At 43.1% G+C, this 18,193-nt stretch overlaps 2 protein-coding genes across 15 annotated transcripts in view; both read left to right on the plus strand.

Moving 5' to 3' along the window:
* LOC140356045 (receptor-type tyrosine-protein phosphatase F-like) overlaps positions 1-18,193 on the plus strand; it is a 308,485-nt gene that overhangs the window by 263,051 nt on the left and 27,241 nt on the right. For all 14 annotated transcript variants that reach the window (XM_072440741.1, XM_072440745.1, XM_072440750.1 and 11 more), the window contains 4 exons: positions 3,959-4,082; positions 5,059-5,234; positions 15,537-15,656; positions 17,611-17,765. In XM_072440741.1, the coding sequence (XP_072296842.1) occupies positions 3,959-4,082; positions 5,059-5,234; positions 15,537-15,656; positions 17,611-17,765 (575 nt within the window). The remainder of the gene's footprint in view (positions 1-3,958; positions 4,083-5,058; positions 5,235-15,536; positions 15,657-17,610; positions 17,766-18,193) is intronic.
* ccl25a (chemokine (C-C motif) ligand 25a) overlaps positions 1-18,193 on the plus strand; it is a 248,417-nt gene that overhangs the window by 105,163 nt on the left and 125,061 nt on the right. The gene's annotated exons all lie outside the window — the stretch shown is intronic.

Genomic DNA, 18,193 nt, shown 5'->3' on the forward strand with positions numbered 1-18,193 from the left:
ACGCTAACACCTTCAGTTACATGACGTATGCTAACGCTAACACCTTCAGCTACATGACGCACAGACAGAACTGTGGTAAGTGTACTACAGGACTAAACCAGGTCTGCATCAGGACTAAACCAGGTCTGCATCAGGACTAAACCATGTCTAGAACAGGACTAAACCAGGTCTTCATCAGGACTAAACCAGGTCTTCATCAGGACTAAACCAGGTCTAGAACAGGACTAAACCAGGTCTGCATCAGGACTAAACCAGGTCTAGAACAGGACTAAACCAGGTTTGCATCAGGACTAAACCAGGTCTAGAACAGGACTAAACCAGGTCTAGAACAGGACTAAACCAGGTCTAGAACAGGACTAAACCAGGTCTGCATCTGGACTAAACCAGGTCTAGAACAGGACTAAACCAGGTCTGCATCAGGACTAAACCAGGTCTAGAACAGGACTAAACCAGGTCTGCATCTGGACTAAACCAGGTCTAGAACAGGAGTAAACCAGGTCTGCATTAGGACTAAACCAGGTCTAGAACAGGACTAAACCAGGTTTGCATCAGGACTAAACCAGGTCTAGAACAGGACTAAACCAGGTCTGCATCTGGACTAAACCAGGTCTAGAACAGGACTAAACCAGGTTTGCATCAGGACTAAACCAGGTCTAGAACAGGACTAAACCAGGTCTAGAACAGGACTAAACCAGGTCTAGAACAGGACTAAACCAGGTCTGCATCTGGACTAAACCAGGTCTAGAACAGGACTAAACCAGGTCTGCATCAGGACTAAACCAGGTCTAGAACAGGACTAAACCAGGTCTGCATCTGGACTAAACCAGGTCTAGAACAGGACTAAACCAGGTCTGCATCAAGACTAAACCAGGTCTAGAACAGGACTAAACCAGGTCTAGAACAGGACTAAACCAGGTCTGCATCTGGACTAAACCAGGTCTAGAACAGGACTAAACCAGGTCTGCATCAGGACTAAACCAGGTCTAGAACAGGACTAAACCAGGTCTGCATCTGGACTAAACCAGCTCTAGAACAGGACTAAACCAGGTCTGCATCAGGACTAAACCAGGTCTAGAACAGGACTAAACCAGGTTTGCATCAGGACTAAACCAGGTCTAGAACAGGACTAAACCAGGTCTGCATCTGGACTAAACCAGGTCTAGAACAGGACTAAACCAGGTCTGCATCAGGACTAAACCAGGTCTAGAACAGGACTAAACCAGGTCTGCATCTGGACTAAACCAGCTCTAGAACAGGACTAAACCAGCTCTAGAACAGGACTAAACCAGGTCTGCATCAGGACTAAACCAGGTCTGCATCAGGACTAAACCAGGTCTGCATCAGGACTAAACCAGGTCTAGAACAGGACTAAACCAGGTCTGCATCTGGACTAAACCAGCTCTAGAACAGGACTAAACCAGGTCTGCATCAGGACTAAACCAGGTCTAGAACAGGACTAAACCAGGTCTAGAACAGGACTAAACCAGGTCTAGAACAGGACTAAACCAGGTCTGCATCTGGACTAAACCAGGTCTAGAACAGGACTAAACCAGGTCTGCATCAGGACTAAACCAGGTCTAGAACAGGACTAAACCAGGTCTGCATCTGGACTAAACCAGGTCTAGAACAGGACTAAACCAGGTCTGCATCAGGACTAAACCAGGTCTAGAACAGGACTAAACCAGGTCTAGAACAGGACTAAACCAGGTCTGCATCTGGACTAAACCAGGTCTAGAACAGGACTAAACCAGGTCTGCATCAGGACTAAACCAGGTCTAGAACAGGACTAAACCAGGTTTGCATCAGGACTAAACCAGGTCTAGAACAGGACTAAACCAGGTCTAGAACAGGACTAAACCAGGTCTGCATCTGGACTAAACCAGGTCTAGAACAGGACTAAACCAGGTCTGCATCAGGACTAAACCAGGTCTAGAACAGGACTAAACCAGGTCTGCATCTGGACTAAACCAGCTCTAGAACAGGACTAAACCAGGTCTGCATCAGGACTAAACCAGGTTTGCATCAGGACTAAACCAGGTCTAGAACAGGACTAAACCAGGTCTGCATCTGGACTAAACCAGGTCTAGAACAGGACTAAACCAGGTCTGCATCAGGACTAAACCAGGTCTGCATCAGGACTAAACCAGGTCTAGAACAGGACTAAACCAGGTCTGCATCTGGACTAAACCAGCTCTAGAACAGGACTAAACCAGGTCTGCATCAGGACTAAACCAGGTCTGCATCAGGACTAAACCAGGTCTGCATCAGGACTAAACCAGGTCTGCATCAGGACTAAACCAGGTCTTCATCAGGACTAAACTGATCTCACACCGGGACCAAAAGACTGAACGGACCTTCAATTAACGCCCAGTTCTTCCGAGCGGTCAAACGTCCACGTCCGCTCAAAGACACAAATGATCCTTCATCAGTCCATTTGTCCCATTTGACAAAACTCTGATTGACCCTTCTAATTAAATGACTGCTTGAGCCGGGGTTAAGTAAGTGCAAGAATGTCCAAGGTCTGTCTCTGGATTTGTTGAAGGCGAAAAGGTCTCGGGGAATTAGTGGACAAGGTTCCTGGTGTGTGCAGGATCGATAACGAAATAACAAGAGACTTTGTGACATTATTGAGCCGAGGGGGATGGGGCAGCGTCACATATCTGCGCCGATCGATGCTTATGCAGTCTCCTGTTGTCTGGAGCGCTCAGACAAATGTTGTAGTAGGGCCAAGCGAAGGCGAAGGCGAGGGAGAAGGGACAGACACCAAAATATAACGGGAAGGGGGGGGAAGTCGTTCCTGTAAATTACCAGCTGATTCTGAGAACGACGTCATGTAATATGGGTGTTCATCTGGTTAAAAAAAGAAAGAAAGTATGATTTTTTTTCAAAGATGGATGAGAGCGGTGGTTTGCGAGCTGTAATATGCGGTGCGTCTGGTGTGTATTTTGTCTTGTGTGAAGTTGAAGGAGTTCTGATTACTTTAGAGTGGTTTAATCTTGGATCAGAACTGATTTTGTTATGGCATTGGTTTGGACGTATATCAGTCTTTGTTCAGCCCCGGTTTAGACCTGGTTTGGACCTGGTTTGGACCTGGTTTGGACTTGGTTTAGACCTGGTTTAGACATGGTTTGGACCTGGTTTAGACCTGGTTTAGACCTGGTTTGGACCTGGTTCAGTCCTGGTTTCGTAACATAACATAACATTTTTGGTTGTTGAAAACATAAATAGTTGGATATGGTTAGTATGCTAAAGAAAGTTGCTCTTTTTACAGTCCGTAGTGGTTTATTCTGGTTCAATCCTGGATCTTAATGCTGGTTTTGATCTAAATACAGTAAGTCTTTGTTTATTGTTTGTTAAGTCTCTATTTAGACCTGTTTTAGATGTGTTTTAAACCTTTTTAGACCTGGTTCAGACCTGGTTCAGACCTGTTTTAGACCTTTTTAGACCTGTTTTAGACCCGTTTTAGACCCTTTTTAAACCTTTTTTAGATCTGGTTCAGACCTGTTTTAGACCTAGTCAAACGATCACCTTTGGTCTTGGTTCAGCCCTTGTTCCAGTGTTTAGTCCTCGTTTAGACACGTCGTACTCATTAACATAACATTTTCTCTCGTTCTTGAAAACATTCCAGCCTAAAATTGCTGGATATAGTTAGTACTCTGAAAATGTTTTTATGTTGCGCTCTCTTTGACCCAGTTTGACTTCATTGTGAAAGTAGCCACATGCCGCCACAGTCCAGCCTTTGTCCAATCCCTAAACTACTACTTTTGAAAACGTGGCGCACTCCGCTCGTATTCAGCCCGTTTGATGGTTGACAGCTCACGGCCGGAACACTCTGTCCCCTCAGCGTTCTTTCATCTCTGGTACTTCCGACCTAAATGTACACTTTCAACCGCTCAATGCACCTCTTTGTCCGACACTTTTTTGACTATTGCCCTTTTTGTGTGTGTCCCCGTCGCAGTCCATTGATCCGGGCCAGCAGTTTACCTGGGAGAACTCAAACATGGAGGTGAACAAGCCAAAGAACCGCTATGCAAACGTGATCGCCTACGACCACTCTCGAGTCGTGCTCACCTCCGTGGACGGTAAGTGCGGCGGCCACTTCAACCCAAATATCCACCCGTCAACATTTCTGACATAAATACAGACTTTTCAGCTGCGCGCGGGGACTTTTCACGGCCTTGACTTTGTCCGAGCGGCAAAAGTCCAAGCAGTTTATTTCTTGTTTTGAGCGGATTCGATAGCCGTAGACCTGTCTCTTACCGTTTAGGCCAAGCGAGCTGTAATGAGCAATTAGGTAGGTAGTCACTTTCATCAGTAAATTATCTATACTATGTAAAACAAGTCCAAATAAACACCCGCTGCCGTACGCTGACCGAATTGCATGAATAACGTGTCGATATTGAACTGTTTGCACACGCCCGCTCTAAACTATTGGCAACGCAAAGAGGTAAATATGGGACGACCGCCACCGCATTGATTTATAAATTAGCCGTTTTTTTTTTTTTAGTCTCTTGGCAAAGTGACAAAGCTCCGTTGTGGACATATGCGCGGGGCTAAACGATCGTTAGAAGTGGGAAACGCGTCCAGACCGAGCATGTCGACGTAAATGTAGCGAATTAAGCTCGTTTCAAGGCTTCCAATGGATTGAACGGTCAAATTAAATCAGTTTCTCGTAAAGACATCGGTTTCTTTAATTTTTTTCAGCTATTATTATGCTATTATATCGCTGGTTCATATCGCAGCACACATACCGTTATCGCCTCCCCCCACAGTGCACCACCCCGCACACGGTAATGCATGGCCTCCAGTGAGAGGGAAAACATTTGAAAAGAAGTAGCATCAAGGACAAGGACAGCGTGTTGTACTGTACGCGCCGTCACGTGACCTTACTTTGTGGGGGACGTAGCTCGCATGCATTAAACATCAACATTGACCAAGGGCATGTGCGAAGCAGAACGAAAAGACATTTACATATACTTGATTGGAGAAACGCCCGACTGTAAAAAGAACTTAAACCAACCGCCATTTGTTTTTTTCCTTCTTTTCTTTATCGTGCAGCCGTCCCTGGCAGCGACTACGTCAACGCCAACTACATCGACGGATACAGGAAACAAAACGCCTACATCGCCACGCAGGGGCCGCTCCCGGAGACGCTCAGCGACTTCTGGAGGATGGTGTGGGAGCAGAGGTCCAACACCGTGGTGATGATGACCAGGCTGGAGGAGAAGTCGCGGGTACGTGCCAAAGACGCATCGCCACAGCCGGAACAACAAGCTATTTAATTAAGTTTATGCCCCAGCAGTTATTATTTAATGACATGTTGGTTTATTGAGTGCTCGGAAATGAAATTGCATGCATTATACAACATATTAATTAGAAGGAGCGCGGCAACACAATTAGTCTGAATTACGCAGCGCTTTCTAATGAGAAGTGCACGAAGATTGGAGTTTGTTTTTGGCGTTTGAACATGACTCGAGCGAGCGGTTCTCAACCGGTGGGCCGGCGTCCGAAAGGGGATCGCAGAGAGGTCGAGTGAAGGTCTCTATTTTGTGTCTTATTAGTCGCTTTCTATATAAAACATCCTAAAATAGTCACACGTCCTCCTCCCGTGTCTGAAGTCGGCTTTTACTGACAGAAGATGGAAGATTTCACAAATAAAAAGCTGCTCACGTTCAATTGGAAATGACAGAATCTGGAGCTCGATTGAATTGATTGAATTTACGGTACTTTTGCAGCTCCAATAGAAGATTTGTCATTCAGTCTTTTTTCATAAATGGCTGTTTTTTTTACAATATGGAGTAAAATGTTGTTGTTTTTCTACAAGGTTAAATGCAAGGCTGACGCAGACAGAAACACCCACAGTTACTCTGTCTTTCATCGTCTTCTAACAGCCTATAGTCTTTGGATAGTTTGAGAAAGGCACAGATTCATTGTTTGACTGCTAAAGTGTGTTTTACTAAAAAAAATGGGTTGAATATAAATGGAGAAATGGATACAGGACTGAAAAGGTATTGTTTAAATTTGAAAAGTAGTTTGTTGCTGATATAGGATAGCAATTAACTATTATAAAACGAAATATCCTATCGTTTGAAGCTGAGAATGGGGAATACACTTGCAAAATATTCCTTTTACCTTCTCCTGTCACACACCTGCCAGCAGGGGGCGTCATATCGGCTTGAAAAAACAAAAATTGGCATCAAAGTCGACTCTCGAGACACTTTACGGAAGCTGAATATTGGAGGTTACTGATGTTGATCACACATGATAACATGTGTGTTATATGTTAATGTATGTTGACGTCTCGGAGCCAAAAACAAAGCCCGGGGCGAAGGGTCTAGTCCTGGTCTGAAGCAGGATTTGTCAGTCTGATCAAAGCCACAAATACTTCAAAGAGTACTTTGTATGGACACTATCACTGCATGTGTCTCAAGTCTTCAGCGCTCGCCGAAGTTTCACTCTTATTTTTGAACAAGTTTGTGAATTCAAGTGTACATCAGCCTCTTCCTTTTAACGACTACATTTCAGAGCAGGTATTTGTACTTTCTACTCCACTACATTTTTGAACTGGACTGAAAAGTAAAAAAATACTTTGAGGGATTATTTTGAGTATGTTCATTGTGACATTCTGCCACAGGTTTTGATGCCAAGTCTCCCAGCTTAAAATAAATAAAATAAATAAATTAAATTAAATAAATAAATAAATATTCACTTGAAACATTACATTGAAACATTAAATTGAAACATTTCACTTCGAAAAATGAACTTCAAAAATTAAGAAATGGAATCATTCTTTTACTTTTTACTCTGAAAATGCTACTTTTAATTGAGTTAAGTACTTCCTCCACCATAGGTCTTAACTACAAACTAAATAATATCACAATTTGTCTGAACTGTGAAGTTAACTGACAGAAAAGATGAGACAATTCACAAATTCAGGACTGTTTTGTTGCCCGTCCCACTTACAGCCTGCTTTCATATGTGTGGGTGTGATAGCCGTGTAAATGACCTTGTATTCACACTTGAGAGTCTGATGCTACTCTTCCACGAACCCCACACATTAGAAGAAACAATGTGCATAAAAAAAACATCCAAATGAAACCTGTTTATAGCCAGCTTCCCCAGAAACAAAACACATAAGCAACCAACAAATTTAGCTCCAATAACAAAGATGGCGCCGCACACCCACTCTTATTTCCATCGCATTTGTGTTTGTGCTTCTTGTGAGCTCGCCTCTTTAAAGACACTTCTGCACAATAAACACTGCGAGGGCCGAGTTGAGAGGATCGTCACCCGACAACTGCGACGCGCTCCTAAAAATATGCCCAAACTCATAAAAGAAGATTCAAAAATTGGCATAGTTTTATTTAATTACCTCCACAAACTTGTGCTTAAACCTTCGGGGAACGTAAATCAGCATGGATCCCCGGCCGGGAAGCTACAAGTGAAACAGACAAAAGTAAACTTATTTTCAAAGCTCTTTCATTAAAAAATGCTATCACAGCTTCATCATATCGTATCTAGAGAGACTCGAGGAAAAAAGGTAATCATTTACAAGACAAAGACTGATTTCAAAGCGCTCATGCAGTAAATAATTTTGGGAACTTGGGGTATCAATGTGGAACAAAGCTCATTGTTTTTGCACCGCAGAGAATCACCAAAGAAGAGTATAAAGAGATTTTTAATTGTTATTGTAGAAAGTGAAACGAGTAGCTAGTAGCAGTGGATCTCTTTACTATCTGTGTGCGTTTTAGTGTCCGCAATCCTGAACAAAACAAGAATAAATGAACAAAACTCAGGCAGAAACGGTGGAATTTGTGCACTAATATAACATTTTTGATCAGTGATGTTCGAGTATTGTAGCTTGAGCAATCGCTGATTTTCACTTGGCATGTTAAATCTTTCATGTTTAATGACTCAGACGGATGTGGATCAGCCAGTAACAAACTATTCCAGTGAAAGTCGATGGCAAAACGAATGATCCGAATATTCAGTGTTTCCAAATTACTGACATTTCCTTGAAAAGCTGGCAATTTTTTTATAATCTCGTTTTCCATTGAGTGCATTAAAGCTGCTCGACGGGCTGCTGCACTGCTTCAAAACATGTACTTCAGGTCCCAATATAATCCTAAAAACTAATAACCGTGACAATTTTAGAAGCAAAATTAAGTATTTTCAATTTAGTCAAAAAATACATCTAAATTGTCACTATATTTTTCATCATATTATCTTTATTTTGTACTGTATTTTCCGGACTATAAATCGCACTAGCCAAAACATGCATAATAAAGAAGAAAGTTGCACTGGAGTATGAAATGTGGTTGCAAGTGTGAAAATAACAAATAATATCACATATAAGTCGCTCCGGAGTATAAGTATATAAGTATAAATATAAGTATAAGTTGCACCCCGGCCAAAACTATGAAAAAATTCGCGACCTATAGTCCGAAAAATACGGTATTTCAGAAAGTTCAATTCCAGAAAGCTGGTCACAAAGATAAGGAATAGTAAAGTGGTAGACAATAGAAATGAAAGAACTTGTTAGATTTCACCGTTGTTTGGTCACAGACTTGGTAATTGTGACCGTTAAATTGTGTCGCTTTTGCCGCGCACGTTCTTTGTGGCTTCAAATCATTCACAGAACAGACATGACAACATTACACTGACGTTTAAGTGTCACAACTGTCGCTTTGTGTTGTTTACAACATAAATGCAGAGCGCGTTTTCCACATCCACACACCGAGCGGCCACATGCGGCGCGAGTGAGTCGACCGCCCGCCTCCTCCGCCGCCGAACACGATGAGCTCTGGCGGCCGTCGGGCAACGCTCGCTTTATCGCGGCGCAGGCGGTGAAGTGATGAATAAGGAAGTGAAAGGTCTTGAAATGAGACCGAAGGCGTCGTGTCTGCTGCAAAAGGCTGAGGTGACGGCGTCAGGGAGCAAAGTAGGAGCACATCACAGGCAGCACTGACTTCTAGAGACCTCCAGAGAGAGTCCTCCAGAGAGAGACCTCCAGAGAGAGTCCTCCAGAGAGAGACCTCCAGAGAGAGACCTCCAGAGAGAGACCTCCAGAGAGAGACCTCCAGAGAGACCTCCAGAGAGAGACCTCCAGAGAGAGACCTCCAGAGAGAGACCTCCAGAGAGAGACCTCCAGAGAGACCTCCAGAGAGAGACCTCCAGATACCTCAGAGAGAGACCTCCAGAGAGAGACCTCCAGAGAGAAACCTCCACAGAGAAACCTCCACCAGAGAGAGACCTCCAGAGAGAAACCTCCAGAGACCTCAGACAGTACAAAGACATGAGCTCAGTGTTGGATAGACATACTGAAGATATAGTTTTCATATTTAAGGGATTACTTCACGAATAAGCTACATAAACACCTCTATTTCACCTTGTTGGGGATTAATAAAGATTTAAAGATGCAATATGTAACTTTTTTAGTCCACCACCTGCTGGTCTCCATAGAGATATTATTGCTTGGCCTGCTTTGTTCTACAGTATGTACCGTTAGTATTAAAAATATTACTTTTTCATCAGTTCAACCACAGCCGTGTTAATTGCAATTAGGAAATGTCAACATTATTAGGTTGATCTTGATTATTCAATTGCAAGAACTAAAAAAATAATAATTGTGAGATTCATTTCAGTTCAAGCTACGCTCCAGAAAAGTCCAACTGCATGTAAAGTATTATATCTTCCTGTTTATGCGACAATATCATCACTTTTATCATTCAGAAAGTTTGATTTCATGAAGCTAGATTTGTGAATTAAAGCAAATTAAAGACTTCACTATCATTCACTAAAGACCCCAGACTCACACTCAGTCCAGTCGTGTAGTGTGGACCCTCACAACTGGAAAGTCGTGTAGTGTGGACCCTCACAGCTGGAAAGTCGTGTAGTGTGGACCCTCACAACTGGAAAGTCGTGTAGTGTGGACCCTCACAACTGGAAAGTCGTGTAGTGTGGACCCTCACAGTTGGAAAGTCGTGTAGTGTGGACCCTCACAACTGGAAAGTCGTGTAGTGTGGACCCTCACAACTGGAAAGTCGTGTAGTGTGGACCCTCACAACTGGAAAGTCGTGTAGTGTGGACCCTCACAACTGGAAAGTCGTGTAGTGTGGACCCTCACAACTGGAAAGTCGTGTAGTGTGGACCCTCACAGCTGGAAAGTTGTGTAGTGTGGACCCTCACAGTTGGAAAGTCGTGTAGTGTGGACCCTCACAACTGGAAAGTCGTGTAGTGTGGACCCTCACAACTGGAAAGTCGTGTAGTGTGGACCCTCACAACTAGAAAGTCGTGTAGTGTGGACCCTCACAACTGGAAAGTCGTGTAGTGTGGACCCTCACAACTGGAAAGTCGTGTAGTGTGGACCCTCACAACTGGAAAGTCGTGTAGTGTGGACCCTCACAACTAGAAAGTCGTGTAGTGTGGACCCTCACAGCTGGAAAGTCGTGTAGTGTGGACCCTCACAACTGGAAAGTCGTGTAGTGTGGACCCTCACAACTGGAAAGTCGTGTAGTGTGGACCCTCACAGCTGGAAAGTCGTGTAGTGTGGACCCTCACAGTTGGAAAGTCGTGTAGTGTGGACCCTCACAACTGGAAAGTCGTGTAGTGTGGACCCTCACAACTGGAAAGTCGTGTAGTGTGGACCCTCACAACTAGAAAGTCGTGTAGTGTGGACCCTCACAACTGGAAAGTCGTGTAGTGTGGACCCTCACAGCTGGAAAGTCGTGTAGTGTGGACCCTCACAGTTGGAAAGTCGTGTAGTGTGGACCCTCACAACTGGAAAGTCGTGTAGTGTGGACCCTCACAACTGGAAAGTCGTGTAGTGTGGACCCTCACAACTGGAAAGTCGTGTAGTGTGGACCCTCACAACTGGAAAGTCGTGTAGTGTGGACCCTCACAACTGGAAAGTCGTGTAGTGTGGACCCTCACAGTTGGAAAGTCGTGTAGTGTGGACCCTCACAACTGGAAAGTCGTGTAGTGTGGACCCTCACAGCTGGAAAGTCGTGTAGTGTGGACCCTCACAGTTGGAAAGTCGTGTAGTGTGGACCCTCACAACTGGAAAGTCGTGTAGTGTGGACCCTCACAACTGGAAAGTCGTGTAGTGTGGACCCTCACAACTGGAAAGTCGTGTAGTGTGGACCCTCACAACTGGAAAGTCGTGTAGTGTGGACCCTCACAGCTGGAAAGTTGTGTAGTGTGGACCCTCACAGTTGGAAAGTCGTGTAGTGTGGACCCTCACAACTGGAAAGTCGTGTAGTGTGGACCCTCACAACTGGAAAGTCGTGTAGTGTGGACCCTCACAACTAGAAAGTCGTGTAGTGTGGACCCTCACAACTGGAAAGTCGTGTAGTGTGGACCCTCACAACTGGAAAGTCGTGTAGTGTGGACCCTCACAACTGGAAAGTCGTGTAGTGTGGACCCTCACAACTAGAAAGTCGTGTAGTGTGGACCCTCACAGCTGGAAAGTCGTGTAGTGTGGACCCTCACAACTGGAAAGTCGTGTAGTGTGGACCCTCACAACTGGAAAGTCGTGTAGTGTGGACCCTCACAGCTGGAAAGTCGTGTAGTGTGGACCCTCACAGTTGGAAAGTCGTGTAGTGTGGACCCTCACAACTGGAAAGTCGTGTAGTGTGGACCCTCACAACTGGAAAGTCGTGTAGTGTGGACCCTCACAACTAGAAAGTCGTGTAGTGTGGACCCTCACAACTGGAAAGTCGTGTAGTGTGGACCCTCACAGCTGGAAAGTCGTGTAGTGTGGACCCTCACAGTTGGAAAGTCGTGTAGTGTGGACCCTCACAACTGGAAAGTCGTGTAGTGTGGACCCTCACAACTGGAAAGTCGTGTAGTGTGGACCCTCACAACTGGAAAGTCGTGTAGTGTGGACCCTCACAACTGGAAAGTCGTGTAGTGTGGACCCAGTTTTACACGAGGTTCCACTGGAATTCAGAAGCCGCATTTATGACAATTGTGTTCGAATTTCTCTGACAAATTGTGAACTCTTTGTGAACGGCATCAAGCATTTCTCATCATGGCACACTTTGTTTTGTATCGCGACTTCCAAACTAAATTGGCAAACAACACAATCGTAAACCCTTGAATGCGTGAGTGTAGTAACAGTTGTCGAGAGACGTATTGCATAAACGAGATAGTCACCTTTTAATAACCCGCGGCCTTGCGTGTACGACAGATTTCCCAACCAGCCATTCATTACGGCGCCGACTGCCAAATCCATATGTTTATTCTGCCCGCGCTGGCCCATCACTCACGCTCCTCGCCGCTCGTACCAGTGGCGTGAATAGGAACCTGTCAGGGGCCCGGGTGAAATGCGACGGCATGAAATCCAGCGCCTTGTGCCCCGTCGATTTGGGCCGAGCCGAGCGAGGCCGCCCAAAGGTGTTGCTCGCAAATGTCAACGCTGCGCCGCTATATCAATATGATTAGCCTAGCCGCGCCACATCTCTGGCTATTATGTTGTCCGAATCGATAGCAGCCTAAGCCGCTTTTAGCAAGAATAACACGCGGACAGAGGCTGTATTTTCACTCTGCAGCAATGGCAGAGCGAAAGAAGGGAGTGAAGGGAGTAAAGGGAGTAAAGGGAAGGGAGTAAAGGGAGTAAAGTGTGTGCTCTGTTCTCTGACTCATGTGTCACTTTTTTTAAGCCTTTTTAATCCAAAAGTGCTCAGAATTTGGCTGTGTGAAGTGATACATGCATTTTTACACCTTTAATTAAATAAATGCATAGCTCTATTGGCAGTAACATCTCTTTTGTATGTAAGAGAAGTGTTAACATTTCAAAATAATGTTAAAGATCCGATGCATAATTATTCATAAATTTCCCAGTGCAACATTCTTATAAATGTACATATGAATTGTATCTGCTTTTAACTGTAGAAATAGATTCAGGTTCACCAAAACGTTTACTCTCACAGTGCTTTTCAGAGACCAGCCGGGCGTAAAGTAATGCGCTAATTTCCAAATCGGCCAGACTATTTTAAATTTAAATATTTCGTCATCGTGGCATCTTTTTATTGCAGTTCACAAGCCGGCGTTTGAAAGCCCTCGAAATGACAGCTTGAGGTGAATTTCCAAACAAGCAGATTCCATTTAAAGTCCGCAGCTTTTGCCAAACCGTGAAATCTGGTGAAATTTCTTCCCGTCGTTCAGATGAGTTTGCAAAGTTTGGTGAATTTCCCGCTCTCTGAACACCGAGGTGAGGCCTGCGCTCGCACTAAACCAGGTGGTGCGACCTTCTGTTCCCCCAACACGCTGATTTAGCATTTCTGGGCATTTTAATTCCGTTCATTTACTTTGCAATCTTCACTAAAGGCTTGAATCCTCCAAACTTTTAAACCACCCGACTATTCACTGAAAGTCCCCAACAAATGTTATTTCATACTCATGAGAACCCATTTTTCTCATGTGATTGTAATTCTGTTAACTCTTTTATTGTCAATTATACTCATCTTACTTTGCCATTGAAATTGTGCACATGTAAATATCATAGTGACTTCCTGTGCACACGAAAATATCATAGTGACTTCCTGTGCACACGTAAATATCATAGTGACTTCCTGTGCACACGTAAATATCATAGTGACTTCCTGTGCACATGTAAATATCATAATGACTTCCTGTGAACATGTAAATATTATAGTGACTTCCTGTGCACATGTAAATATCATAGTGACTTCCTGTGCACATGTAAATATTATAGTGACTTCCTGTGCACATGTAAATATCATAGTGACTTCCTGTGAACATGTAAATATCATAGTGACTTCCTGTGAACACGTAAATATCATAGTGACTTCCTGTGCACATGTAAATATCATAGTGACTTCCTGTGAACATGTAAATATCATAGTGACTTCCTGTGAACATGTAAATATCATAGTGACTTCCTGTGCACATGTAAATATCATAGTGACTTCCTGTGAACATGTAAATATTATAGTGACTTCCTGTGCACATGTAAATATCATAATGACTTCCTGTGAACACGTAAATATCATAATGACTTCCTGTGCACACGTAAATATCATAGTGACTTCCTGTGAACATGTAAATATTATAGTGACTTCCTGTGCACATGTAAATATCATAGTGACTTCCTGTGAACATGTAAATATCATAGTGACTTCCTGTGAACATGTAAATATCATAGTGACTTCCTGTGCACATGTAAATATCATAGTGACTTCCTGTGAACACGTAAATATCATAGTGACTTCCTGTGAACATGTAAATATCATAGTGACTTCCTGTGAACACGTAAATATAGTGACTTCCTGTGCACATGTAAATATCATAGTGACTTCCTGTGAACATGTAAATATCATAGTGACTTCCTGTGCACATGTAAATATCATAGTGACTTCCTGTGAACACGTAAATATCATAGTGACTTCCTGTGAACATGTAAATATCATAGTGACTTCCTGTGAACACGTAAATATCATAGTGACTTCCTGTGCACATGTAAATATCATAGTGACTTCCTGTGAACACGTAAATATCAGTGACTTCCTGTGCACATGTAAATATCATAGTGACTTCCTGTGAACATGTAAATATCATAGTGACTTCCTGTGCACATGTAAATATCATAGTGACTTCCTGTGAACACGTAAATATCATAGTGACTTCCTGTGAACATGTAAATATCATAGTGACTTCCTGTGAACATGTAAATATCATAGTGACTTCCTGTGCACATGTAAATATCATAGTGACTTCCTGTGCACATGTAAATATCATAGTGACTTCCTGTGAACATGTAAATATCATAGTGACTTCCTGTGCACATGTAAATATCATAGTGACTTCCTGTGAACATGTAAATATCAGTGACTTCCTGTGCACACGTAAATATCATAGTGACTTCCTGTGAACATGTAAATATCATAGTGACTTCCTGTGAACATGTAAATATCATAATGACTTCCTGTGAACATGTAAATTATCGTAGTGACTTCCTGTGCACATGTAAATATCATAGTGACTTCCTGTGCACATGTAAATATCATAGTGACTTCCTGTGCGGAAAATCTCAACAATTCAAAACTAAATATTACATCTTTTGAATGCGCAAAAGTCCACAAACATCATCTAAAAACGGGAAACTGAAACCCATGTCCAGTTGTTTTTTCTTCTGCCTCCTTCTCCACGGCCAATGTAGCCTCGCCAGGTCAGTTTACAATCAACACCAATCGCCTGCATTAAACTGTGTAAACCGCCCAACCATTAGCTAATTGCATATGATCAGAGCCTCGTCAGCGACACCGGCGGCGCTTGTTGTCCCTTTGAAAGCGTCTCAAACACAGGTCTGCGGCGGCAGAGCGGGCGACCCCTGTTTTAATTAGACTCTGGACAGTGGAGACTTTGATGTGACCCTCTAACGCGCCTCCTTGTTAATCATTGATCCGACAAGTCGCTACACCTCACGCTTGATGTTTCATAGCTGACATTGTACTATCTCCTCCTCCTCTCCTCTGTCTCTCCTCCCCCTCTCCTTCCCTCCCTCTCTCTGCCAGGTGAAGTGTGACCAGTACTGGCCGGCACGGGGCACAGAGACCTATGGGATGATCCAGGTCACCATGCTGGACACAGTGGAGCTGGCCACTTACAGCGTTCGCACGTTCGCCCTCTACAAGGTAATGGGTGTCATTTTTCATTACAGGCTACATGTGCGCCGAGCCAAATGTTAGCGTGTCCGTGTTCCCGTCCGGCTCTCACACGTGCACTTGTCAAACGGAGCAAAACCGGGCAAATCTGTGCGTGAAAAAACATGTATAGGATTTAAACGTATATATACCGTACCTTTCCGGAGTATAAGCCAGCCAAAAGATGCATAAGAAGAAAAAAACATATATAAGTCGCATTTTTGGGGGAACTTTATTTGATCAAATCCAAGACAAAGAACATCTTGAAATGCAGTTTAAAATAATGACAGATGAGAGAACATGGTGAATAGGTGTACGTATGCTAACGCTAACACCTTCAGCTACATGACGTATGCTAACGCTAACACCTTCAGCTACATGAGGCACAGACAGAACTGTGGTAAGTGTCTGGTATGTTAACGTAACATATGAACAGTTATTCAGATAACTATAGCATAAAGAACATGCTAACAAGTTTACCAAAGCATCAGTTTTACCCCAAATCACTAAATCCATTGAATTCTTCTTCCTCTGTGTCACTTCTAAACAACTCCACAAACTCCAGAGGAAGAGGAAGTGCAGATTCTTCTTCTGCATCGCTTGGAGCCTAGAGCGCAAAAAAACTTGCAAAAAATCTTCGTCCAAAGTCTGAACTGCGCTCCAAACCGCATGCTTTTACTGACAGACTAGACTTTTTGATTAGAGATCTCGATTAAAACTGGATTAATTGAACAGCCGTAACAGACGGTTTGTCCGCATTGATTTATTGGTCTGTGAAAAATAAAAATACAGCCCAAAAGAAAATGTTTGGTGTTGAAAAATCAAATATGCTTAATATTCTGCACTACTGTTAACATACTGTACATTTAAAGTGATTTTGTAAGAATGGCATGTCAAGTCGTGTAATGGCAGAGGCTTAAACAGATAAAGCAAAGCCAAAATGAACAGAAATCTACACAAAGAATACGATCCATTCTTTCCCCCGTTCAGGGCCTGTCCCCTCTGGATATTAATTGAACTTCCTCATTACCAAGGTCACATTTAAAAAAGTAATTTCTTATTTTTTGCGAGGACTGATAACCACTGGAATAGTTTTTTTTCCACGACTGTAATTGGTTTTTAAGATCCATGATTTGTCTCTTGTTCCGCGAGTTGCAATAAAGGATTTAATTTCTCCAGTTTGATGAAGCCGGCTGATGATTCGCGAACCGTTTTTGTCCTCTTGTCCTATAGTTTTTACCAGGTTTTTCGACATTATTCCCGATCCTCATTAAAATCAACGGGTTTCAATCAGGAACGTGACAATACCAGGAGTTTATTTCAGGCGCTTGATAAAAGTTAGGAATGATCAAAGTTTGGCTGTTCACTGTTATCTGCTTCTCGACAGCAAAGCACCATTAACCATCAGCTCCAGTCAGGTTGACCCTTTTCTTAAAATAGTTGATATTTGTTCATGTTTGGACTCAATATTCTCCAATTTGCTGTTACATAGTTATGCAAATGTGAAGCACGAAGTCGAACGAGCACAGATGAGGTTAAGTCCATATTTATCCACATCCCACTCCAGGTATTTTGGTGTGGAATTTGCTCTTCTCGCAAATGGTTCTGTTGATATTTCATTATTGGGAAGTGTGACAGTTTATTTCTACTTAAAAAGGTCTGGTTAAGATCTTTAGTTGTGTGATATGTAAGACAGATTTATTGCAATTCATTTGTTTTTCAATTCTCCGGGTGAAACCGTGTTCAAGTCGCCGCTCAAATCTTAGAAACTCATGTATTTTATCCTGTTTTCGTCCCGTTCACCACCTGCTCGTCTCCATGAAGATGTTCTTGCGTCACTAGAATGTTCCTCAGTGTGACATTAAGCGTCTCGTGTGGTGTAGAACGGCTGTACTCGTATGTGTCTGTGTGTTTGTGGCTTAACCGCGATCATCCTCTGGTTCAGAACGGCTCGAGTGAGAAGCGAGAGGTGAGACAGTTCCAGTTCATGGCGTGGCCCGACCACGGCGTGCCCGAGTACCCCACGCCCATCCTGGCCTTCCTCAGACGGGTCAAGGCCTGCAACCCTCCGGACGCCGGGCCCATGGTGGTCCACTGCAGGTTTGTGGATGCGCTGAGAGGAAAGGTTTACATGAAAACCGCCCAATCCAACCGTGTGATCATTAACATAGAAATATATCTGTTATTGTAATGTTTAAATGGTCCTTAATCGTACACGGAAGAGAAAATGGTTGGTTATATACTGTATACTAGATCTTAGAACTGAAGACTAAATGTATTGGTAAAATGCTATAATAACTACACTTTTCACAGTCTTAATAAAGCATGAACAAACACATAATAATGAACAAATGATTTCTCAAGTATTATTCAATAGTAACTACTCATATTTATTTATTATACTTTATTTTTAAGTATTTTTTTGTGCTTGGATGTTGAGCACTTTTTGTTTTTGATCAAACAATAAATTAAAAATAAAATTAATTAACCTAACTTCTAACCGTTTAATTAAATAGTTACCACGCCTG

The sequence above is a fragment of the Eucyclogobius newberryi genome, unplaced genomic scaffold (assembly GCF_026437365.1).
Source record: "Eucyclogobius newberryi isolate DKJ021-1_F unplaced genomic scaffold, fEucNew1.0.hap1 SCAF_12, whole genome shotgun sequence".
In the NCBI taxonomy this organism is placed as follows: domain Eukaryota; kingdom Metazoa; phylum Chordata; class Actinopteri; order Gobiiformes; family Gobiidae; genus Eucyclogobius; species Eucyclogobius newberryi.